The following is a 25,812-nucleotide window of genomic DNA, read 5'->3' as shown; positions in this document are numbered from 1 at the left end:
TGGAAATTCCAAATTAGACATGTGAAATTAGCTGTTTACAGTGAACAGATAACGCTTCGTGTTGTATGAGAACAGTGACTATGGAAGTTACTATTGGTAGTTTTCATGTTTTCTAAGAGTGTCAATCAGGCATTACCACTACATCCTGTCTAAACTAACTATTGTTATTGTAATTAATTTATAAAGATGTTTGAAATAGTCATTATAAGAATAATTTACTTAACTATGTTGAAATAGTAATTATACAGAGTATCATCATCATGAATTAACAGTAATAGGATTTAACCTAGAGAATTTGTTACAGTGTGATTGTGAGTATGGAAGTTACTGTTGACTTCCAGGAGTCAGTAATTAATTGGTAGTCACTTCATTCATCTGTTAATTCATGACAGTGTTGTGTTGGAAATAAGTTGCATATGAATATGTGGTCTTGTTTTATTCTTGTTTGTTTTAAATAAACACAGACTTTACTCAGTTGTTCAATAATGTCATCTCTGCTAATAAGGTAACAACTGATTGGTTCTCACAGAGGAAACTGCACTGCAAACAAGATGGGGAAGAAGGGACTGAGGAAGACACAGAGGAAAAATGTACTATCTGTTTGTCTATTTTAGAGGAAGGTGAAGATGTGAGGTAACTAGAGATTTCTTACTTAAAGTTCACTCTCTTAAACAGAAAGGACTAGATTATGGCTCAGTGGCAAAGTGCTTGCCTGGTTGCACAGCCCTGGCAACTTTGTGCCTCAGCACCACAGATAGGTGATTGATTCACAAATAGATCAACTGGTCTTAAGAGGGCATGTATTTAAAATTAACTGGAAACTAAAGACTGTTGCTGATGTACCTACCATTGCCAGCTCTGTAAGCAAACGAATAAGCAGATCAGAGTCTCCTTGTAGATGACAGAAACATGGAGGAGAGGGTGCACCTCCTTTCTGGACTGCAGCAGAGTCTGGGTGCCGCACTTCTGTAGTGAACAGTGTCTTCTGTAAATCGTGCAGGAGTAACAGTTTGAAAGGATTTTGATATCTGGATTATAAGGGCTCGAGATCATTGCTATGTATTTATTGACAGCACTTTTTTTTCCTCTCAGTTTTCTGATACACAGGGTCTCACTATATAGCCCTGTCCGGCCCCAGGCTCTCTAAGTGCTGGGATTAGAGGCAGGGGACTCTATGTCCAGCATAACTATACTCTTTTGTGATTTATCAGTGTTCTTGTCTTAACTTAGTGTTATTATTTGAAAGTATTTTCTTTGTATAATTACCAAGATGGTTATTTTGTTACCATCTTGATTTTTAAAATATCAAATATAACAGCTGTGGGTAGTAATTTTGTTTCTGCGAGAATATTTTTATTATAACCTCTTCAACTAGTAGTTGAGAGAAGAAAAATGACAGATTATTGTTCACTGCATTATGTGGTAGGGGTCTTTTTTATGTTTTTAAAAAATATGTTATTAGCCGGGCAGTGGCGGCATACGCCTTTAATCCCAGTACTTGGGAGGCAGAGGCAGACAGATTTCTGAGTTTGAGGCCAGCCTGGTCTACAGAGTTCCAGGATAGCCAGGGCTACACAGAGAAACCCTGTCTTGAAAAAGAAAAAAAAAGAAAGTTACTATTTTTCATATGTGTGTGTGTGTATGAAAAATTACATAGTTTTGGGTGCATATACATTTGTATATCCTGTATGTGCAGGTTTCCAAGGGGGCCAGAAGAGAGCATTGGATCCCCCAGAACTGGGTGCTGGGAATCTAATTGTGCCCCTCTGGAAGAGCTGCTGACATTCTCTTAACTGTTGAACCATCTCTGCAGCCCCTGTGTGTGTGTGTGTGTGTGTGTGTGTGTGTGTGTGTGTGTGTGTGTGTGTATTTATAAACACAGTCTTTCCGGTGAAGGCATGTAGTTGTTAAGTCAGTCTCTTTCAGGTGTTACTGGGAGTGTCCAAGAAGGAAGAGAGCAGTTGAAGTTATTATTTGTGACACATGTTAGGCTATTGGGATATGAATAGCAACTCTTAATAATAAGTAGAAAGTTTCATTCTACTTTTAAGTTTAGATTTAGTGTTACCTGGTCTTGTCTATCAGCTTTATTTTTCAGTTTCTAATGGCAGTTTGGCATGATATTCTGAAGTGAACTTCTCCTGTTAGCCCACCTTATAAAGTAGTAGCATTTTGCTAAGTGGGTATTCCAATTGCCCTATGAAAACACTATTCCTTACCTTGAGAATGTTGTTCAGCCTAATGTCTAAAGAGTTTGAGGATTGAAGTAATGGTACATATTACAGTGACCTTTAATTCCTACAGCAAAGGCAAGTAAATGACTATGTATTTCAAAGAATCTTCACAAGCGTCATAATGATTTGATAGCTAAAAGTGTTTGCAGCGTCATACAACAGGGTGTTTTCATCTCCAGGACATTGGCCACTCAACTACAAGACAAAACTAGAGAGAGATTGCCAGTGCTGCTTGACCTGACACTTTTCAGTTTTATATAGTTTGCTTTCATAGACATGCCAGTTATTTATCTTGGTAACTCATACATTATATTGTCCAAAATGCCAGTTTTATAATGAGTAATTCTTAGAGAAGGTGTGTGCATGCATATAAGTACCACAGTACACATGTTGAGGTCAGAGGACAACTTTGGTTCCTACCTTCTGCCTCCTTTGAAAGAGGATCTCTGTTTTTGTTCATTATTGTATGCAACAGGCTAGCTAGCTACCCAGCTTCTAGGGATCTTGTCTCCATCCCTTATCCTTATAGGGGGCATCCTGGACTGCAGGTGTGCCGAGCCATTGCATGCTGTTTTTCATGTGGGTTCTGAGGATCTGAGGTCAGGTTGTCAGGCTTGCCCAGCAATTACTTTGCCCACTGAGCCATCCTGCCAGTCCTAGTCTTTGTAACAGAAAGACGCTTAGTAACTTTGTAACACTTTTAAATTACTGGGTGTAACATGTATTTGCAAATCAGTACCCCATAGAATTATCATGAAATTAATTTCTGCTTTTTGTTTTCTTCAACGATAGGCGCCTTCCATGTATGCACCTTTTCCACCAAGTGTGTGTTGATCAGTGGCTGATCACCAATAAGAAGTGCCCCATATGCAGAGTGGACATCGAGGCCCAGCTGCCAAGTGAAAGTTGACATTGTGTTTCAGAACTCTTGCTGTCCCTCTCATTCCCATCCTTCCTGGTACTGCAGTCAACCAAAGATGGCATGACTTACCTGCGCAGATCTGGAAGCCTTGAACTTGGAGTGCTGACTCTGCTACATGGTACAGCTACCGCTAGACCTACAACTTATGTACACAGTTGATTTTGATGTATTTATAAAAGCTTTTTTGTTGGTTTTTTTCCCTAGATTTGACATTACTTCCTGTATCATTTTTACTGTATTTTTGCATGATTCCTTGTATTGCATTTCTTTGCACATATTATGGGCTTGTGACCCTAAACTTGCAGGCAAGATTAGCTGCTTTAGTAAGTAGTATTTTGTGGTCTTTTTTTGTTTTTTTGTTTTTTGGGTTTTTTGTTTTTGTTTTGTTTTTGTTTTTTACATAGTACCTTGAAAATTATGAATTTTTTTATCCATTACTAACCTTTAATTTAATCAATCATGTACTTTAGTTTAATGTATAAAGATTTTCTAGGAAATAATATTGTGTATTAAGACATTCCTTAATTAAATTAGGACAAAATGGCTGCTGTATATTTACAATATGGAGTTCTGAGTTAAGTACCGCCCTTCATACTGGGAACAGAATGTATGTAACCCATGTCAATCAGATGCAGGTGGTACCCACACGACCAGAGTGATCAATAGGAATCTTCTTGGTGTTCCTTTCTTCCAGCACAGTGCAAGATAGAGTTGCTGTTGATGCCGTATGTTTAGACTGCTGTTCTGACCCTATTTATCTTTCTCTCTGCCATTTGGAACTTTATTCCCTAACCCAGGTTTTGCTGCTGTGAAACAGCGTTGATGAACACTAAATATTAATCTGAGATAGCTGGATTGTATATACTTGCAGATTTAAAAAAATAGGGAAATTGAAAAAGACATGTAGAATTTTGTTAGGTCTTCTGCTAAGCACGAATAAGATATCTGCTTACATTAATTTTTATAAAGTCATTCAGTCAGAATTTAGGATTCAGTCATTGGCAGGTATCTATGCATTCGTAGAACTTCTAAGGGTCCCAGGATCACTTTTAAGGGATTTTTTTTTTATAGTTTAAATAAAGTCAGCTGAATCTACATGTCTCTTGTTTTATTTCTCTCTAAACTTGAAAACAGTAAATCTGCAGATACTGTGAGGCACAGATTATATTGTCAAGCTACTGTTGCTATGGTTATAGACACCCACTTCAGACATTACCAAGAGTCGATCACTGACTTAAAAATTTTAATTTCTATAGTTAAGATTTACAACATAATATAGAATGAAAGTTAACATACTAACATTTCTCCTTTGGAGGAAGTTTTAATCCACTTCAGGATGCATATTAGCAAGATACTTTCATATACAGGATAGCCTAATTTTATTTGTTTAAATATGCTTAATATGCCCAAGATTGCAAATGCATCCAGTCAGTAATACCACTGTCTGTATGTGGAAGACATGTTCCCATGGATCATATGTGAAGATGTCAATAAGCTTGCATTAAGCCACCTGCTTTGTAAGTGGATTGATTAATAAATAACTTATATTTCTATTGTCTTTGTGTTTCATAATTAGTGTTTATAAAATGGTTTACATTGGACACTTTGGAGTTCAAATGATATCCACCTGATTGATATTTGCATATTCTGGTGCTTATATCCATTCAGTTTTGCCATTTATATTAGTAAATATTATGGTACATTAATTTCATATCAACATGGTATGGATGCAGATGGAAGGTGGATATAGTTAAAAGTAACTTGTGCGCTAGCTTGAAGCCTGATATTAAGACATTTCTAAATTACAGGGGTTCTGAGATCCTTGCCCAACACTTCAAAAAGAGGGCAAAGGTACCTTTGGTTACCAGTCTGACACAGAGAAGATCAGGAAAGAGTAGATGGGCAGTGTCTGCTGTCTCCCTGGGGAAAAGCCACAAAGAAAACTGTGATACATACAGGACTGCCTGCTGGTAGAGCCTGAGTCTGTCCGAGAGATTGAGAATAAAAGGTGAAAGCTAGGGTTGTGTGTGGAGAGATGACTCAGTGGTTTGAGTTCAATTCTCAGCACCTGTATCAGATAATGTCCAAGCTCCAGAAGGATCTGACACCTCTGGCCTCTGTGGGAACCTGCACTTATGTATCCATAACCCCCTACCTTGCCCCCAACACACGCACATACATATGTTTTTAAAGATGAAGAGAGTTCCATGCTATGAGGTCCTACTGGTGTTTTTTCAGAACATAACGAATTCTCTCACATACGAGGTTTAGATAATAAGCCCTTGACCTGTTTTATAATTGGTATTGCTTTATATATGTTTGTTTTACTCTTTTTATTTTTGTGAGATAGGGTCTCATGATGTAAGCCCCGGCTTTGAATTCATTATGTAGACTAGGCTGGCCTCAATTTCAGAAAAGCTACACCTGCCCTCTGCCTCTCAAGTGCTGGAGTTTCCTACTACACCACCCACAAAGACGCACAGTACTAAAAATAAATCTTAAAAAGAGAATATAAATTATTGCTTTAATTCCTAAAAGTTTGGCCTTTCAAAGCAACTGCAGTATCATGAGGTGCTGCTAGCATTTCTGCTGCAACTTTGTTCAAGCAACTAGTCACTAAATGGGGAAAAAGCAGTCGCCTCCGGCATTCACAAGAGCTTTAGCTTCCTTCTGTCCTGTAGTCAGATTCTACTCCATGTGTGTTTTGCTTCTCACTTTATAATCACAGCAGCAGTATGTATAGACAGGGCAGTATGTATGTCAGTCAGCTACTGCTAGAGGGTGAGAATTTTATGCCCTCTATTCTAAAGTTACATTTTGTGTGGGTGGTGGTGTATGTGCATATAGAGACTGTAAGTCACCATTGTGCACCCTTCTCCATTGCTCCCTGTTTGCCAGGGACATGCCAGCTTGTCTGCCTAGAGTTTTAAAAGTAGGTTTCTTGCCAAGACTTTGCTTTGGACATACTGTCTTTTGTAGGTAAACATTCTCTCTGACTGGAGTCAGAACTCTTCAAGATTCCCTGTTGCATCTGATTCATGCTTCCATATTGTATAAACATACCCTTCAAGACTCTATCAAATGGCAAAGCATCTGGAAATGGTAAATGCACTCCGCTTTTCCATTGAAAGCATGTACCAAGATAGCATTGAGAATTCAGAGTGTTAAAGGGATCACATATCCCAACCACTATAGTATGTTAGCCAAATTGTGGCCCTATGAGAAAACAAAAACATACTAACCAGCAATGAAAGACTTACTGTAGGTCACAGAAGTGCCCTCAATGTGTCAGTGTTTTGTGACAACCACCACAAAACTTGGTTTCAAGTACTTTTATTTGCTCACAGATGCTCAATTTGGGCAATGCTAATGGAATCTAGCTCATCTTTCACTGTGGTCTTCCTGTGGCTACATTCAGCTTGGAAGTGCTACTGGAATAGTCTGTCTAGCATGCTTCACTTAGACGTCTGACACTTTCATTTGCATGATGAGAACAGCTGATGGTTCACTGGGTCTTTTCACTGTCATCTATTTAGCAAGGGATAGCTAGACTTTACACAGTGGGTCAGTGATCTAGGGACTGCTAGGCCACCTTAGAGACTACCAAGGGTAGCTAAAATGAGTGGGCATGGTAGAAGAACCCCAAACCAATACAATTTGGCCATTTTAGATTCAGCATAGGGGCTAGCCATGCAGCTCATGGTAGAGTCCCTTGGCCTCGGGAAGCCCTGGGTTCTGACAGTGCAATATACTAGTTGTAGTGCAGCTTGTAATCCCACTCAGGAGGTAGAGGCAGGAGGATTAGAAATTCAAGGTCGGGCTGGAGAGATGGCTCAGGGGTTAAGAGCACTGATTCCTTTTCCAGAGGTCCTCAGTTCAATTCCCAGCAACCACCTGGTGGCTTACAATCATTTGTAATGGAATCTAATGTCTGTCTGGTGTGTCTGATGACAGTACTCATATTACATAAAATAAATAAATCTTTTTAAAAAGTATTAAACAAAAATTCAAGGTCATCCTCAACTACATAGAAAGTTGTAAACCAGCCTAGAGCACATGTGACCCTGTTGTGAAGTCCATTCACCACAGTGACCTGAAGTACAGCCAGTGGCTTTGTTAAAGTGCCTCATTTCAGTTAGAGAATAGGTCTGTGTTGCCAAATTGGTGCTGAAATCACGAGTTTAAGAGATCCTCCTGCCATTTCTGAGTTCAAGGCCAGCCTGGTGTACAGAGTGAGTTCCAGGACTGCCAGGGCTACACAAAGAAACCCTGTCTCAGGAAAAAAAAAAAAAAAAAAAAAAAAATCCTCCTGTCTTAGCCTCCCAAGTACCTGGAATCATTACAAGCATGTTCTAATAGTACAAACTGCAGAGCACATTTTCTTCCCCAATTCAAACCAAAGAGAGAAAGCTACGTGTAACATCTGTGATTGCAAGAATGATGGACCAAGAGTCAGCAGCCACAGAACTTTCATTTCCTTTAGCAGGTATTTGAGAGAACTTAATGGAATATAAATAGTTATTTCTGCTCCTTTGATTTCCAATATCCGTGTGTAATTTAGATCGAGGGGTAATTCTGCCAGCCTGTCTTTTCAGATGGGAGTGTTGGACAACACTGGTTCTTCCTTTAGACTCAGATTGGAAATGTCGATTTGGGCGAATGGGGAGGGGGCATTTATTATTTCCCAATAGAAGAGACTTGAACAAGACTGATGGGGTAGCCTGATCTCAAGTGGTTCTGCGGGTACTGAACCATTTTCTGTGTTGTTACCTATTCTTTTCCCCGGGGTAATATTCTGGTGTTTGTTTGTTTGTTTTTGTTTTGATTTTTGTCTCGTCTCTCACTGTTCACAACTTGGGATACTCATTATTTTTCTTTTGAAATCTTGTGCACATCTATTTGACAAATAGTTTCTGAGTCCTACTGTATTGTGCTGGAAGTCACACAAATCTTACGTCTAGTTTGAATTATGAGTCTGCTGGGGATCTGTTTTAGGAACACCACATACAGCACACATCCGAGTCTCAATCATCATGTAGCCCTGAACGACCTGGAGAAGGTGGCTTCATTTGCCAGACCATTCCAATCCAAATTCCCAGGTAGACGTTTCCGGAAGAGGAAGTAAGGTCAGAAGTAGCATTTCCAGGAAGTTCTCTGGAGCCCACTTCTATGTAACCCGGAACAAACTTTTAAAGACATATGTCCTTAGGTGATGGCTCCCCACCCCACCCCCAAGATTAAGACAGTCTTTTCCAGTAGGAGGAAAAATTATTTGTTTTATCTCAGGGACTAGAATTTGAAAAGACTGTAGACAAGGAAACAACAAAGCCTGGTGGCCTCGCTGGTTGCTATGAAAGCAAATACAAGCCAGCCAATCAACGTGCAGAAAGGCCTTCCAGTCTAGCCAATGGGTTGCGCGCGCCCTGCGTGCGTCTACCCAATAGTGCGTCAGCGGCGCGGTATTTGAATCGCGGACCGGGCGGTGGACGCGGAGCGGCGGGGCCCCGACCCTCCCAACGGTGTCGCAGACCGGAGTGGCTGTGCCTCGTCCGCACTTGCCAGGGCGGCCCTCATGGCGCTGCTCCGACGCCCGACGGTGAGTGCGCCGGGGCTACGGTGCCCTGTCCTGCCGGGTAGCCCGGGAGGCTGCCGGAGAGGCCGCCGGAGAAGCCCTGGCAGAGCTAAAGCGGTCCAGAGGCCCGGCCTGGGGTCTTCATTCCTGTTACCACTCAGGGCTGTGCTGCGCTGGGGATGAGGACCGGGAGGAACCGGGAAGCCGCCCAGTGCCATTTCTCTGCTTTTCACATTTTTTAGTTTGCTTCGTGTGAGCTTCCCATTCGCGTCTCCATACTGCCTTCCTGGCCAAGGTCATTAAAGTGTGGTTTTGTCCTCTTAACAAACAAACAAACAAACAAACAGGAATAACAAAATGAAAACAAAAACCCACCTAAAGTGCCCGGCGGTGGTGGTGCACGCCTTTAATCCCAGCACTTGGGGGAGGCAGAGGCAGGCGGATTTCTGAGTTCGAGGCCAGCCTGGTCTACAGAGTGAGTTCCAGGACAGCCAGGACTACACAGAGAAACCCTGTCTCAAAAAACAAAAACACCCAAGTGTAAGAGGAAACGTACAAAACTTGGATCCTAGGATGGCAGACAGTGGGGCAAAAGACCAAATTCCTTTAATTACCTTTTTGAGAATGAAAGTATTACTGACTTTTAGGCTTTAATTGTACTAGGGTCGGTCTACTTTAGTTGAAAACAAGAGGGCCCCGACACAGCTGGCTGCCATTGTCCTGGCTAGTTAAAAGCTGCCAATTCCTCTGCCCAGTGAATTCAGGGGTACCCCTCATTACCAGGTTTTAACTCATAAGACATTGAACATTCAAACTCATTTCGAATTTAGCCGTGAGATGCTAGCAATAAAGACCGAACAGCTTAGCTTTGGGGATCAGAATCCTAAACAATGAGGAACATACAGTCAGGGTTCATGTCTTGTAGCTCTAACTGCCACTAACAAGTTAATTTTTGTCTAATTTGTTCTTTCAAATTATTTAACAGTTAAAGTCTTCTATAGGGATGGGGTACGGTTTATCTGGTCTATCCTACACAGGTCATCTTAAAACAAAAACAAAAACAAAAAAAAAACCCAACCTTTGGGGAGGGTTTGTTTGTTTGTTTGTTTTGTAGGATTCCCCCCCCCCCCAACTCTCAGGAAGTTAAATATTTTTTCTCATGGAATATTTATTATTGTACCACACTGTAAACTTTGGAGTATGAATAGCAAGCCTTGTTTCTTTTTTTTTTTTTTAAAGATTTATTTATTTATTATATGTAAGTACACTGTAGCTGTCTGTCTTCGGACGCACCAGAAGAGGGCATCCGATCTCTTTACGGATGGTTGTGAGCCACCATGTGGTTGCTGGGATTTGAACTTCGGACCTTTGGAAGAGCAGTCGGGTGCTCTTACCCACTGAGCCATCTCACCAGCCCGCAAGCCTTGTTTCTTAACTGTATTCAAGATAAAGGCAATTAATTTCAAGTAACACTAATTTTTTTCTTTTTCATACAAGTCTGACACTCCCAATACTTGAGAGGTAAAATGATTTTCCCCATCGTATTGTCATTGGGAATATCCTATAGAAAGCTGTTCTGAAGGTCTTTCCTTGGAAGTGCTATTTCTTATTCTTTGGTTGGCATTATAACCCAAGCTGGTGTGAAGTCTGAAACATGGAGTTTTAAACAGCTGGGCTATCATTAACTATTGGTATCAAAGCTCTTTATCATTACAGCTATACTGTGTGAATGGAAGTTTCTAAGAGACTTAACCGACAGGGATCACTTAACAACAGACGCAGGTTACTTATAAGAAGTAATCATTTAGGTGGGAGGCTTCGGTGTCTCTTAAAAACTGCTTGAATATGCAAAACAATTTTATAAAATCAGTAAAAAGATTTTTGTTTTATTGGTAAGGCAATGGGTGTTTGCCTAATGGAGAGTGATATTTCAAATAGCGTTTTTAGATTTCTTAAAATGTACCTTTTCCCATAAAAAAAAATTAAATTTAAAGACAAAAACCAAAACCTAACTCTGCAAGTTTGAGGCCAGCCTGGTCTCCAGAGCGAGTTCGAGGCCAGCTTGGTCTCCAGAATGAATTCCAGGACAGCCAGGGCTACAGAGAAACCCTGTCTTGAAAAACAAAACAAATGAAGCTTTTATTTGAAGTGCATAAATAAATATCGTTCATGGGCCAGAAGAGTATGTCAGATCCCCTGGAATGGGAGCTACAGTGTGTAAGCTGCTATGTGGATACTGGGAATTGAACCCAGTCCACAGCACGACAAGCCAGGAGAAGCCAATGCTCTTAACTGCTGAGAGCCATCTCCAGTTCTACCTTCTCCTTTTAAAAAAATGTCAGCATATTCACCTTACCAGGGTAGTTCTGACTTTTGAGTATTTGACATTATGTAGGTTTTCATTTTTTCTGTATTTAATGGCTTTTTTTTTTTTGTTTGTTTGTTTGCTTGCTTGTTGTCGGTGTGGTCTTTTTGTGTGTTTTGTTTTAAGGTGTCCAGTGATTTGAAGAATATTGACACAGAAGTTATTCCTAAAGCCAAGAGCCATGTGACTATCCGGCGGGCAGTTTTAGAAGAAATTGGAAATAAAGTTAGAAGCAGACCCACTCAGGTGGCGAAGGTAACAAGGACAAGATGGCATGTTCGGAGGGCCACACTGTACAGGGGCTACGCTGGTCATCCTGCCCTGCTCACTGGTCATCTTCCTTTATAGAAACCTCAGAACACCAAAGTAGCAGCTCTGCCTACCAAAGTGACAAATGTCAACAAGCAGCCGAAACCCACAGCCTCTGTGAAACCAGTGCAGATGGAGGCGCTGGCTCCCAAGGTAGGAGGGCCTGACCTCACCGCATGCATTCAAAGCCTTTCCTTTTCATCTTATGTGTATGGGTAATTTGCCTGCATATATGTCTGGGCACCGTGTTTGAGACTGGTGCCCTATTGGGGGAAAAAAAGAAGGCGTCAGATGCCCTGTAACTGAAGTTACAGATGGTTGTAAGCTGACACATGGATGCTTCGGAACCAACCTGGATCCTCTGCAAGAGCAGCCAGTGCTCTTAACCACCGAGTCATCTCCCCAGTCCCCAACTTGGTGATGCCTCAATTCCACGTAAACGGTGGTCTCTAGGACTGAGTAGCTCAGCTGGAGTTAGAGTCCCGAGCTAAAGGACTTGGTGGCTTACCCGTTTCTCATAGGTTCAAGTGTCTACATGCTCTCATCCATAATTACTATGAGATAGATATTTCTGGGTGCCAAGATATAGTAATAAGCACCTCCCTCCCGCCATCTCTGTCCCTCCCTCCCTCCCTCCCTCCCTCCCTCCCTCCCTCCCTCCCTCCCTCCCTCCCTCCCTCCCTCCCTCTCTGTGTACACATTTGGAGGTCAAAAGGACAACATTCCAGAGTTGTTTTTCTCCTCTCCATGTGGGTCCCAGGGTTTAGGTGGTGGCAGCAAGTGTTTTTAGTCACTGAACCATCTCACAGGGCTGTTTTCCCCTCTCCCACACACACCTGTTCAGGCTGACCTCAAACTTAGAGCAGTCTCCTTGCCTCAGCCCTCCAAGTGCTGGTATTATAAGCATGTGTCACCATTATGCCTGGCCAATTACTATTACATATATGACAGAAATAATCTAAAATGGGAGTTCCATTCGATGTGTTTAATGAGATACTGTGTATCCATAAATATGAATTGAATTAGTACAGCATTTAAAGATGCCAAAATGTTTGGAACATTAAGTAACAAAATCAGATCATAGCACTAATATATACTGTATAAAGTCAGATTTGCTCTTCAACAGCTACATTTATATAAAATATTAATCACATTTTTATTTTTAAATGTTGACTTTCATTTAAAAATTTCAGGCTTGCTGGGCAGTGGTGGTGCACAACTTTAATCCCAGCACTTGGAAGGCAGAGTCAGGTAGATCTCTGAGTTTGATGGTCTACTGAGTGAGTTCCAGGACAGCCAGGGCTACACAGAGAAACCTTGTCTCAAAAAATATTCAGGCTCCTTAGGCAAGGAATGTAGCTCAATTAGTAGAGGGTTTGCCTAGCATACATGAAGTCCTATGTTCAGTGCCCAACACTGCATGAACCAGTCATGGTGGTACCGATCTGTAATCCTACCAGGAGTATCAAAGTTCAAGGTCATCCTTGGCTACGTAACAAGTTCAAGGCCAGCCCAGGATATGTGGCTCCCCCCCTTCCTAGACTATTACATAAAACTGAATCAAAGAAAAAAGGCATCTTTCTATCCATCAAGATGGGCAGTAGCTCAGCTGTAGAAACTGTGCTTAGCATGTAAGAGGCTGGGGCTTCATATATCCCCAACATTGAAAAGTAAGAGTGTTATATAAAAGAAGAAATAGAATTCTTCCTATGACCTCAGCGCTCCCCCGTCTCTGGTCTCCTCTACTCCATGGCTGACTGCTTTTTCTCTATATGTCGTCGTTTTCTTCTTCTTCCTCCTCTTCATCCTCCTCCTCCTCTTTTTTTTTTTTTTTTGGTTTTTCGAGACAGGGTTTCTCTGTATAGTCATGGCTGATCCTGGAATTCACTCTATAGACCAGGCTGGCCTTGAACTCAGAAATCCACCTGCCTCTGCCTCTGGAGTGCTGGGATTAAAGGTGTGCACCACCACCACTTCTAATTTTTTTTAAAAAAAGATTTGTTTGTTTTGTTTTATGTATATGAGTACACTGTTGCTCTCTTCAGACACACCAGAAGAGGGCATCAGATCCCATTACAGATGGTTGTGGGCCAACATGTGGTTGCTGGGAATTGAACTCAGGACCTCTGGTAGAGCAGTCGGTACTCTTATCTGCTAAGCCATCTCTCCAGCCCATGCTACTCTTACAGAGGACTTACAGAGGAGTTTGCTTCGTAGTACTCCTGTTGGGTGGCTCACATAACTTCAGCTTCCAGGAATTCAACTAGTGCCCTCTTGTGGCCTCTGTGGGCACCTGCACCAATGTGCAGAACAGTCATCTTTAAAGCCCCACCGGTATGTATGTACTGGATGCTGCGACTTTAGAGGTTACCAAGGATTAAGGTGCAATTAGTTACTTCAGCTTAGACACACTGATTTCAGAATCATTAGTAGCCCAGGGACCATCAAGTCTTCGGTGTAGGTAGAAGAGCCCCCACTCTGGCTGCAGTGCCCCCTTCCTGCCTAGTATTTGCAGTCTCTGTTGCCACTGTACAGACAGTTGCTGTAATTATGCACCCGTCAGTGGATCATAGGAGTTCTAGGAACTTCCCTAGAGAGCTGTCGACCCATATGTCCATGGAGGCGGATATTCCCAGAATCCTAGCTGTGCAAACCTTCTTGCTGTGTGGACAAGGCAGCTGCTTCTCAAATGGCTGAGACTTAATTCCGGCATTCACAGTAGTTATACATAGCATTTTGTAGGGGACCTAGTGGCTTTTTCCCCCCTGAGTTACAAAGCCTGGTAAACACTGAATAGTTTGAGGGAAGAAGGGCATTTGCTCTGCACTGGGCAAACAAGTAGGGCCCAGGCAGACCACGAAGCTAGGGGTCTGGTTGGGATTTCACTCCATCCATCGCATCACAGAAACAGCGTGTGGGAGCATAGATCCCAAAACTGAGAAGGCAGGGATAGAGGATCAGTTCAAGTTCAACCTGAGATAGATAAGACCCTGTCTTAAGAGAAAGAGAAAGAGATTGTGAGTGTGTGTGTGTGTGAGAGAGAGAGAGAGATGTCGAGAATGAGTGAGTGAGTGAGTGAGTGGGGGGTGGAGAAGGAGAGGGGTAGAGGGGCTAGCTAGCTACAAGTGAAAGAAAAATAAGTACAGTGCTCTCAGTTTTTTAAATAAAAGGAGTAAAATCTCCAGAAACAACCATAAAACATGAAACAGATAAGAGTACAAAGAGCTAAGCCTCCTTGTTGCTGCCTCTTGGTATCAAGGGCTGTATTCCTAACCCTAATCACAGTAAGTAAAGGCTTGAGCTGCCCCATGCTCAAGTGACCAAGTTCATCTGTGGGGAGTCAGGACAGTTCTTCCTGGAGCCTCACCCTGCAGCACTTTTCTACCCTAGGAATTGTGGATTGCTGAGCATGGTGGTCCAGCCAGGACAGCCTGGTGCTACACAGCAGACACTGTGAAGAGAAAGAACACTGAACTGTCAGCCTGAGCTCACTACCTGTACCTTCTGACACTGCTGTCTAGAGTTCAGCGACCCTACTCACCCCACCCTGCCCTCCACATCCTCAGCTTCTGATTGGACTTTTCAGTTGTCCCTGACAACCAATAGGCTTCCTCCTTAGTCTACTGTGAAGGTTTTAATCTGCATACTACCATCATCAAAAAAGAATTATTTTATTTTATTTATTTTTTTGAAATAGGTTTTCTCTGTGTAGCTGTCTAGAATTTGCTTGGTGGACCAGGTTGGTGTAGAACTCAGATCTACCTGCCTCTCCTCCCGAGTGCACCACTATGCCTGCCTTAAGATTGCTTTTAATAATTAATTTCTAAGGGCACATGTTGAGTTGCTAATCCTAACTATTGTGTTTAAGCTTTGTGTTTATGATATTTTTTAAAAATTATTTTTAGAGATTTATTTATTTATTTATTTTATGTATATGAGTGCACTGTAGCTGTCTTCAGACAGGACACAGCATCTCACTTATTCCAGTTCCCAGAGGATTGTAAGTTCTCAGTGAGTGGCAGGGATGCCTGCCTCACCCTGGTTGGTCTGCACCTTCCGTGGTATATCCCTTTAAGAGCATGTCTTGTCCAGCCTCCCCCCTCACTCTCCACCCCTCATTGTCTACCATAAGACTAGAAAGTATTAATCTTCAACTTAATTAAAATTGTGGTTTTGTTTTACTTTTTTGTTATTTCTGAGTCATGTTCTCACTCTAGCCCAGGTTAACCTAGGACTCTCCACCTTAGGCTGGACTCCAGCTCCTAGCTCTCCTTCCACCTCAGCCTCCTCAGTGCTGCGACTGCAGGCCTGAGTTAGCACACCCAGCTTTTAAACCTATGGATGGCATTAGCTGTGAGCCGGCTTTGTGTTTTATTCCCTTAATATGTATTCTGTATGATCTAGAAATCCTATTAGGATTTTGAAATGGGCCACTTATTCTTTTTCAAACAATGGTTTATTTATACTTCACTATGAAATATTTATTTGAGCTGTACAACTTTTGATTTGTTCGAGTTTTATAAATAACAACCCTGTCAGCTAAGTCTATAAAACACAGTGCCAGGTCTTTGCATCCTCCTGCTTTGTTCTCAGACTGGACTGCGCTCTTGTGCTTCCTGCTTGCCAGGGCCTTAATTCAGAAGGAAGTAGTGGAATACATACAGCATGATGGTAGGAGAGGTTGTAGCCAGGGAACTGCCAATTCCAGTGTTATAGTCATTGCTGAGTACCTACTGTGTGAGAGCTAATATAAGTGTGAACAGAGCTAGCTGACTAAATACACAGAAGCTTACCAGGACACACAAAAGCCATATGCCATGTAAACGCCATGCAGGGTGCCAGGAACAGGGTCTCCAGTGGGGCAGTGACTCATGTCTTCCACTTATTGGTGTAGGATCCTCCTCCTGCCCTCGAGGATGTCTCCATGAAGGAAGAGAGCCTCTGCCAAGCTTTCTCTGATGCTCTGCTCTGCAAGATTGAGGACATCGATAACGAGGACAGGGAGAACCCTCAGCTCTGCAGTGACTACGTGAAGGACATCTACCAGTATCTCAGGCAGCTTGAGGTAGGTGGGCCTTTCTGTTTGGGATGCACAAGCAATGTGGACTTTACAGGGATGTGCGGGGAAAGATGCCAACTTGTTAAACTTTTAAATTCTACCAACAGGTTTTACAGTCCATTAATCCACACTTCTTAGATGGAAGAGATATAAATGGACGTATGCGTGCCATCCTGGTGGACTGGCTGGTCCAAGTCCATTCCAAGTTTCGGCTTCTGCAGGAAACTCTATACATGTGCGTTGCCATCATGGACCGGTTCCTGCAGGTGAGTGCAGCTGCAGGGGCGAGGTACTGGCAGCCCTGTGAACATGGCCTTGATGCTTCTCTGTGGAAAGCTGAGGTGTCAGGCCTCTGATGTCACTGATCAACTCTGAACACTCGTGTTAGCCCAGGAGCAGAAGCTCTGCGACATACATGCGCAGGGTCCTTTCCTGAAGTTCTTGAGACCAGAATTTTTTTTTTAAATTTGATTTGATTTGCACATGGAAGTATCTTGAGGATAGACTTTGAGTCTAGTCCTGAGGTCATGCGTATATACCTTATACTACCAGCCTAAAGGTAGGCTAATGCACTAATTTTAGTATGCTTTGACTACAGCTTGCATATAAAGACAGGTATTGACTTTTTTTTTTTTTTTTTTGGTTTTTCGAGACAGGGTTTCTCTGTGTAGCCCTGGCTGTCCTGGAACTCACTTTGTAGACCAGGCTGGCCTGGAACTCAGAAATCCGCCTGCCTCTGCCTCCCGAGTGCTGGGATTAAAGGCGTGTGCCACCACGCCCGGCTTGACTTTTTTATACAGGGGTATCATGTCAACATTCAAAACACTTTGGATTTTGGAGCATTTTGGGTTTAGGGGTTTTGGTTTATGAATGAGTGTTCACTGGGTCCTGCACAGCTGCAGTCATTTATTATGGGAAGTATACCATTGCATGGCACAGAAGTGAGCCAGAGTTGCTGGTGTTATAGCCCTGCTGCCTACACCATTTTCAACATCTGACGTTCTTCAGTGTCAGCGTTCCCTTATCTTAGAATGAGCTGAGTGAGAGAATCTTGGCTACTACCCAGTGTGGCATCAAATCGCCATAGAGATGAAGGGGGGCACCTCTTCTAGAAACAGGGACCCGTGTGTGGGGCAGACTGAGAATCTAGGGGCCGGGAGGACGAACGTCTGGAGTGCTGCCTCTGAGCTGTTTCTCAGCAGTGAATGCACAAGCTGTGAGTGGGGACCAGAGGCTTCAGGTGCAGTCTTTTACTTCCCCGCTAGTGGCGGTGGAGCCCCACAGCTTTGAGCCTGTGAGGCAAGCAACCCTAACTCCGCCCCCAACCCTCTGATGCCGCGCAGCAAACAGTCAGGGCGTCATCTGCGTCAGCCCCCTTGCAGACTGGACTGATGTAAAAGTCAATGAAATAGGGTTAGGTCAAGTACAATATGGTGGCAGTTCTCACTTATATTAATGCCTGTGAGATACTTCCAGATACTTAACCAATAGGTTGTATGGTTCTCAGTGCACACACTGGGAAGGAAACTGAGTAATATTTTGTGTAGATTTCCAGTAATGAAAGCAGAAACAGGAAGAGCAAAGTCCCAGTTAAAGAGGACTTGAAACAACCCGTGCTTTCTTTGTGTACGTTTGGGGCACTGGTGTACCATAGCACACAGGCAGAGGTAAGACGACAGCGACTTCTGCTGTGTGTGTTTCAGGGACTAGCCTCGGGTCTTCAGGCTTAGCAGTAGGCACCATTAGCCACTGAGCTGCTCTCTGCTCCTCACCTCGTTGGAAGAAATGCCATTCGCTTGGTGCGTGTGCAGCACTGTGGAGGGAGGCCAGAGGCCAGCTTTTGAGAGTTCACTTGGTGCGTGTGCAGCACTGTGGAGGGAGGCCAGAGGCCAGCTTTTGAGAGTTGGTTCCCTTTCCACCGTGAGATCCCAGAGCTTGAGCTCAGGGCCAAGCCTGTGCTGCTGAGCTGGAAGTTTACAGCACATACTTAAACCCTGTAGTGCACCCCAACTCTGAAGCTCTGATGTGTGTTTTCTCTAACTGAGGAGGGTCTTCAAGGTAGGTGACGGGCTGCTCTTTAGTTCGCACTTTTGCAGTGATCTGTATACAGTGTATACCACACTGAGGACAGGGCAAGACCACTGTGGACACTTGGGACCATTACTTAAAGCTCTAGGGTCAGGTCATCTGTTGTATAAATGACCTTTTTAGGATTTGGGGGAGGACTCAATGACATAGTGTTGGAATCTTATCACTCTACCCAGCATGGTTACTGAATGACAGTGGCGTGCTCTGTGATGGCTCTTACGTCCACATTCAGGTCTCCTGTGTCCTGCAAGAGCCTGACTTCTTCACACTGTCCCCCCGGGCCTCAGTGGAATCCGAGTCAGTGGTGGCTGGATGTGTTTGTTTCTCGTTAGGCTCAGCTGGTCTGCCGGAAGAAACTGCAGCTGGTGGGGATCACAGCTCTGCTCCTGGCTTCCAAGTATGAGGAGATGTTTTCTCCAAATATCGAAGACTTTGTTTACATCACAGATAACGCTTACACCAGTTCCCAAATCCGAGAAATGGAGACTCTGATTTTGAAAGAGTTGAAATTTGAGTTGGGCCGACCTTTGCCACTTCACTTCTTAAGGCGAGCCTCAAAAGCCGGAGAGGTGAGTCCCACCATCTCTGTGGGAAGTTGACTGTGCTCAGTCTTAGCCCAAACTAGAAGCCAGTGGTTTGCAACCTGTGGGTTGCAACCCCTTTGGGGGTCAAACAACCCTTTCACAAGCGTTGCATATAGATATTGCATTAGATATCCTGCATATCAGATATTTACAATTCATAATAGTAGTGAAATTACAGTTATGAAGTAGCAAAAAAATACTGTTCTCGTTGGGGGTCAGCACACCGTGAGGAGCTGTAGTGAAGTGTCACAGTATTAGGAAGGTTGAGACCTGCTGCTCTAAGAGAAAGCTGCTTTAGAGAGCTTTTTTTTTTTTTGTTTTTCGAGACAGGGTTTCTCTGTGTAGCCCTGGCTGTCCTGGCACTCACTTTGTAGACCAGGCTGGCCTCGAACTCAGAAATCCGCCTGCCTCTGCCTCCCGAGTGCTGGGATTAAAGGCGTGCGCCACCACGCCCTGCTAGAGAGCTTTGATACTTAATTCACTGGGTTCTTGAGAGAGGTGGGAGTTAAGTGAGTCAAGTTCACAACCCTCACAGTGCTCTGCGTTCTCCTAGGTGGATGTTGAACAACACACTTTAGCCAAGTACCTGATGGAGCTGACGCTAGTCGACTATGACATGGTGCATTTCCATCCTTCTCAGGTGGCAGCCGCTGCCTCCTGCCTGTCTCAGAAGGTGCTGGGCCAAGGAAAATGGGTGAGTGGGAGAAGAAGGCTGCACTGGGAGCCCTTGTGATATGAACTCAGGTCCCTCTGCTTGCAAGGCTCATACTTTACTGAGCTATCCCCTCAGCCCACACAGCTACTTCTCTGAATTTTTCCATGTGTATGGCTGGACCCTATCTGTCTGTGAGGCAGGTTCCACTCTGAGAAGAGGGTTGATACTCGAGAGCGAGTGTGCATGTGTGCATGCATGTGTGTTTCCACACTGACTCATTTTCCAGCAAGGGGTGGGAGTATGCTTGTTGCTTGGCGTACCCTCCGGACCCATGCACACAGCTTTCAAACATGCATGAGCACTTGGTCTGCTAGAGCTGAGAGCCTCTTCCCACCCTGTGCTAGGCCTGTCTCGGGACAGAGCCATGCTGTATGTGCTGGGGAGATGGTTAGGAAGGACTGGGGTTTTACAAGGTAAGAATTTTACCATGGCTTTAAAAAAAATGTATTTGAGTGTATTGGAGGTTGAGCTCAGGCTCTCACACATGCTGGGCTTGTGCTCTGTCACAGCTGCATCTCCAGCTGTCTGTTATTACTTTGATCCAGGGTTTCTCTAAGATGCCCTGTTTGGCCTTGACCAGTCAGTCGCTGGGATGTAGGCCTGCACCAGCCCAGCTCCCTCACAGCTCTCATGGGAGATGTGGTATGTGCTCTCCAGAAGGGAAGGAAGCATTCCTTGGCTCTTCGTGTCTTCGGTTTGTGTTTTAGAATTTAAAGCAGCAGTATTACACAGGCTACATGGAGAGTGAAGTGCTGGAAGTCATGCAGCACATGGCCAAGAACGTTGTGAAAGTCAATGACAACCGTACCAAGTTCATCGTAAGTGCTGGGCTCCTGATCCCGGGAAAGCATTAGACTCTGGGCCGTGTGTGCACGTGTTGTTCTAGCAAGCATGGCTGTCAGAGCAGAGTCTCTAAGGAATGGGATGTACTCATTGGTTCACTGTGGCTACCTAAGGTCAGTGTGTGGTCAGCCAGCCCATGGATTCCCACACCCGCATCAGCATCTTGTGTAGGTCACACTCACTAGTTTGTATGTCACATACTCCATCAGCATCCTGATTGGGCACCTAGCAAGCCAGGAAGGCTTGGGTCTGGGTCTGGGGAGAGAGCCCCCTCTAGTGGCCTTAAATTCAGCAGCTCTTAAACTCAGCCTTTTTGAAAGGTTCATAGTGAACCAACATGGAGAAGGGAGAAAGAACTGTGGGGGAAATGGGAAGTGTTATTATGCCTGTGGGACATAACAATCAGAATACCCCTAAGGGTCCAGTGACAGAGGGCAGAGCACTTGTGACCTCCCTGCATGATCTGCCTGCTGACTCGTAGGTATGGTGTGACTGTGAACCGTGGAGGCACAGAAGCTGGGATTTGGAAAGCACTAGTGGCTGCACACTTTTAATGCCATTTTTAAAACACATATGATATAGGTGTTTTGCCTATCACATATCACATACATGCCAGGTGCCTGTAGAGGCCAGAAGAGTGTCTGATTCCATAGGACTGAAGTTATAGGTGATTGTAGGACACTGGATGCGGGCGCTGAGAATCCAACCCAAGTCCTCTGGAAGAGCCACCAGTGCTCTCCATCTCCCCAGACCCTCATTTCTAGTTTGTGGCTGCCCTTCCCAGTAGCACATATCAATGACAGAGACCCTTCACCCCTCTGAGAGCTCCTGTTCTTTAGACCTTGAAACTATATTTCCAGCAGTGGTGGCGCACACCTTTAATCCCAGCACTTAGGAGGCAGAGGCAGGTGGATTTCTGAGTTCGAGGCCAGCCTGGTCTACAGAGTGAGTTCCAAGGCGGCCAGGGCTATACAGAGAAACCCTGTCTCAAACCCCACCCCCCCACCCCCAACCTACCCCTCAAAAAAAGAAACTATATGAAACTATTTCCCCTACTGGCAATGTGACCAGCAGGGTTGGAGGAGACAGCTTGGTGCAGGGTGCTGTGAGGAAGAGACCCAGGATTGTGTGTCATCAGACTATCTGGAGATGGCAGTCACAGCCCTTACACTGTGGGGTAGACTAGGTATACTGGGAGCATACTTAACCCCAGCTGGCTTCTGCAGGCTGTCAAGAACAAGTATGCCAGCAGCAGACTCCTGAAGATCAGCACGATCCCTCAGCTGAACTCCAAAATCATCAAAGACCTGGCCTCCCCTCTGCTGGGCAGCCCCTAGGCACCGGACTTCCATCCTGCACTTCTCAGATCCTGTATATATTTTATTCTAGTTTACATCACAAACCTCTTCTCAGACTCATTTTCTAATTGTGTATTGATGAAAAATAAAGCTATTGATTTTCTTATACTATCCTGTGTATGTTTGTATACTCTACACTGAAGAAATGTAGAATGGCCTACAATAACTCTGCTCTGTATTGAAGGAAAGTAAAGCTATTGATCTACTTAAGGTCTCCTGTGTCTATTTGTGTAGTCTACACTGAAGAAACAGAGTGAGAAACCCATGCTTTGGCTTTTGAATGGGTATCAATGGCCAAACAGCTTCCCATCCAGATGAACCTTGGCTAGTGGTCCATGCGCTCCTTTATAAGGTCATAGGTGAGTGTCAGCATTCAAGACCAAGCCAACAGAAGAAATAAGCTGTTTTTACCAAAGCCTAACCCAAGATAGTCCCTGGCTAGATTTGGAGTGGACACCTGTATCCACAGTCAGCTGCTTGTGTGCCTGTAAATGGAGGGAGACATTCTCCCCACCCTACCCCAAAAACCCAAAACCTTAGAACTCTTTTTCTTTAGGCTTTGCTAACAAGAGGACTCTAAATATAGGTGGGTCACTTCTTCCATGTAAATGCCTCAGGATACTCATGCCTCCTGACAGGTTTTTGAGTAGGTGAGGTTCTAGTTCTGCTTGAGAGGGCAGCCGAGTTTAGAGGAATCTGGGGTGTGAGACTCTGGTCAGGGCTCTCTACTCTCTCATTCTCTTTGTGCGCATCCAGCCTGACAACAGGAACGGCCAGTACTCGCTGGTCTGTCCCAGGGAACGGCTGCAACCAAGCAGTGCCCACTGCTAAGGCCCCTGCAGCTCCTGTTTTCTCCTTTAGTCTCCCTCAGGGCCACACTGCCACTTGTCCCTGGCCATAGGGACTCGGGGCCAGGTCCCCTATTAACATCTGTTAATGTTGCCAGTCCTTAAAACACTTGGCTTGCCCTGAGAGCCACTTTCGTGTGAACCACAGCAGCCCTACAAGATGCCAGAAGTCCATTTACCAGGTTCACTGAGCCCATGTAGATGTGCTGGCCACTGCTCTGCCAGAGCTTCACATGATCTCACACCCAGGGTTAGCGCATTTCCAGTGCTCAGGAGCTCGCTCATCCAAGGTCACTCAGTTGGAGGCAGGCAGATTTAGAAAAACCAGTCAGTGGTCTACTAAGAAGAGCCTAGAGCGAAGACTCATCATGAATAACTTCTATGAAGTTTAGAATTGGAGTTCTGCCTCATTCTGGGACCTATCTACCTACCAGCAAGGTTTCAGACACTCAATGGACCTGTATTCATGCTGAGGCTACCTGGCAACTGTTCTACCTTCTTTCCAAGAGGGACTGGCTAATCTCACTTACCTTCTCTACTACAGTTCTCTGTACAGCCATAAGGCCAAGGCTTCACAGTTGTGCAAGTAGCAACTGTACCAGAAAGCAGTCACAGCGTGGATCTTAACAGGAAGAGGCCCAGAGTCAGGTGATCTGTCTGGGAGGAAAAGTTTGACTATCTCCAAACTTGAATAGTCCCAAAGATTGAATATCTCCAAGGACAGTTGTCAACAAGGATAATAGTATCCTCTGACCTCAGGAGATGCCTCTGGCCATGGGAACCAGGTGAGGGACAGACAATGGGGTGGTATCTGAGGTGGGAAGGCAATAGGAGGAGCAATGCTACTCACTTTAACTATGGGAAGCCGGAGCCAGGTGGTGGTGGCACACACAGTTAATCCCAGCACTCAAGAGGCTGAAGCAGCTGGCTGAGTTCAGAGCCAGTGAGTTCCAGGACAGTTAGGGCTACACAGAGAAACTGTGGGAAGCCAGAACCTAGAATGAGAATCACCCCAGGTGCTGAGAGCATGGCTTGGGAGCCCCATCGATTAACTGCTTCCTGTTCTCATGACCCTGCAGCAATTGAGTGATGTGACACCTAAGGTGCACCCCTGATGACTCCAGGAACTGCTAGAAAGGGTTTCCTATATTGATAACACCTGCCAGAAATTGTGAAGCCTTAGGAAACGTTGGCCTGCAGTAGTCTCCTACGCTTCACCAGCCCATGCCATGATCTGCTCCCAGATCGGATGCTTTAAGCCTTGTTGGTTTATTAAGTAGTTACCAACTCAGACAGGGACCACCTTCTTGCCATCCAGCTTATACTTAGGCCAGGCCTATTTGTGGAAGATACTGGGTGTTCATTTCTTAAGGCTAGATCCCCAATGGTTAAAGGCACACTCAAGGGGAGGCTTAGCCATCGATAAAAGCTATGTTGCAACAATTTCAAGAACACGTCTCCCTCTCTAGAGCATCCTCAGAACAGTTTTCCAACATGGACAAAGGTACCTGCATCCTCTCTTTCCTCAGCAGTGACTGTGGAAGGAGGTGGAGCCTGTTTGCAATATTCTAGGTGATTCAATACCCTCTGACCTTAATGAATTCTTGATCTCATCCTGCCTATCTGTGCAAGATCCACCATTCAAAAAACCTGGAGTAGACAATCCCTTGGCCCTTTTCTCTGACTTGTTATCTGTAAGCACTCAGGATAACCACTTACATTGCTCAGTACATCTAAATAATACAGAATGCCCTTTATCCTTAGCCTGCTCATCTCAAGGCAACTGGAAAGTGGAAACAAAAGCCATGGGGCAGAAACAAAAGCAGTCAGCAAAGGGGAAAGAATAGAGATGGGGGGGGGGCGAGGGTGATGGGGAGGAAGAGTGGGCTTTAAGACCCAACAGAGCCCTCATCTCCAGCCTCTCTCTCAGTCAAGTGAGTCCTTTGTAACTGGCACCTGGAAAATCGATCCTGGGGTGGACAGTCCTCTTTCATTTTCTCATCGGTTGACTGTGGCAGTCCTGGGGATGGAAGTCAGGCAGGCCTTCATGAGTGCTTAGGCAACAGCCCTTTGGCAAGCGCGGACCTCCATAAGCCAAGAGAACTGCAGGCTCCATGTCTCCTGCAAGACCAGGGGCTGGAGAAGTATGTGTGGAGGGGGGCAGTTTCAGGGTCCGAGGTCATCTGCCCATGGGCCAGCTAAAGGAGACCTTGTTCCCACCACCCAGCCCTTCCCTTGCCTTCACATAACCGTGTTAATGATCTGAGACACAGTAGTCAGGCCTCCCTTGAGAGCCCCAAGGAAGAACAAGGACAAACTTCCAGTAGCCATGTAGGTTCCAGACAAACAGCTAAAGCCCTTCAGGGGTGCCATTGTGGAGACAGGACTTACCCTCCTAGCCACCTCCATTTGAATTTCAGGCACTTCTTACCAAACTCACAGCAAGCTTGGAATCAGTCTTTCCTCCATCTGAAAACTTAAGATTTACTGAATGGCTCAGGAAACAAAGTTGAGTAAGTCTTTGAGCCTTCATTTCCTTCAGACAACCCCAGTTGCTTACTCTTGGCCATTCATGGCTCCAGAGCCAGGTGTCAGGCTAGGAAACCATCAAGGTGAGGCATGGCCCCAGGTGTACTGAGTATGGACTCTGCTCTCTTCCCCCTTCCTCCCTAGAAAGATGGTCAGGTCCTTGGGGTCCGATTTGCGTTTTCTTTTGGCTTAGGAGTGGCAGCCTAAGTGGCCGCCCTGGTTCTCAGGGGGGAAAAAATCTTCCAGCTGTAAAGCCTCAAAGCACCCCAACCGACTCCCAGGGGAGGTAGGGGCTAACCAGGGTGTCCTCTTAGTCGGAAGGGATCTTCGGAGTGCCGGTTGGGTCACAGCTACTTTCCAGGCCTTCCTCAAGGTTTTCAGTCAGG

The 25,812-nt window shown here is 44.7% G+C and overlaps 2 protein-coding genes across 10 annotated transcripts in view; both read left to right on the top strand.

The window, feature by feature from the left end:
* Positions 1 to 4,714, top strand: part of Rnf111 (ring finger protein 111) — a 69,481-nt gene extending 64,767 nt beyond the window's left edge. For 5 of the 8 annotated variants that reach the window (XM_021172534.3, XM_029481374.2, XM_021172536.3 and 2 more), the window contains 2 exons: positions 506 to 633; positions 3,027 to 4,714. In XM_021172534.3, coding sequence (XP_021028193.1) covers positions 506 to 633; positions 3,027 to 3,144 — 246 coding nt within the window. In that variant the 3' untranslated portion in view covers positions 3,145 to 4,714. The remainder of the gene's footprint in view (positions 1 to 505; positions 634 to 3,026) is intronic. The other 3 variants (XM_021172538.3, XM_021172537.3, XM_021172535.3) reach the window with 1 other exon arrangement.
* A 1,456-nt stretch (positions 4,715 to 6,170) lies between these two features.
* Ccnb2 (cyclin B2) lies at positions 6,171 to 22,227 on the top strand. 2 transcript variants are annotated; one of them, XM_085828274.1, is made up of 9 exons: positions 6,171 to 6,258; positions 11,220 to 11,348; positions 11,442 to 11,555; positions 16,297 to 16,467; positions 16,569 to 16,727; positions 18,882 to 19,118; positions 19,687 to 19,827; positions 20,556 to 20,666; positions 21,918 to 22,227. In XM_085828274.1, the coding sequence occupies exons 1-9, from the start codon at positions 6,238 to 6,240 to the stop codon at positions 22,026 to 22,028; spliced, it is 1,194 nt and encodes a 397-aa protein (XP_085684400.1). In that variant the 5' UTR covers positions 6,171 to 6,237; the 3' UTR covers positions 22,029 to 22,227. The 2 variants fall into 2 exon arrangements, with proteins under 2 accessions (XP_085684400.1, XP_021027529.1); XM_021171870.3 differs by lacking the exon at positions 6,171 to 6,258 and adding an exon at positions 8,590 to 8,752.
* Positions 22,228 to 25,812: the final 3,585 nt, after the last annotated feature.

Source organism: Mus caroli, unplaced genomic scaffold (genome assembly GCF_978045245.1).
Source record: "Mus caroli unplaced genomic scaffold, Mus_caroli_1 scaffold_11, whole genome shotgun sequence".
In the NCBI taxonomy this organism is placed as follows: Eukaryota; Metazoa; Chordata; class Mammalia; order Rodentia; family Muridae; genus Mus; species Mus caroli.
The sequence above is the reverse complement of the archived record's forward strand: the minus strand, read 5'-3'. Positions and strand labels throughout refer to the sequence as shown.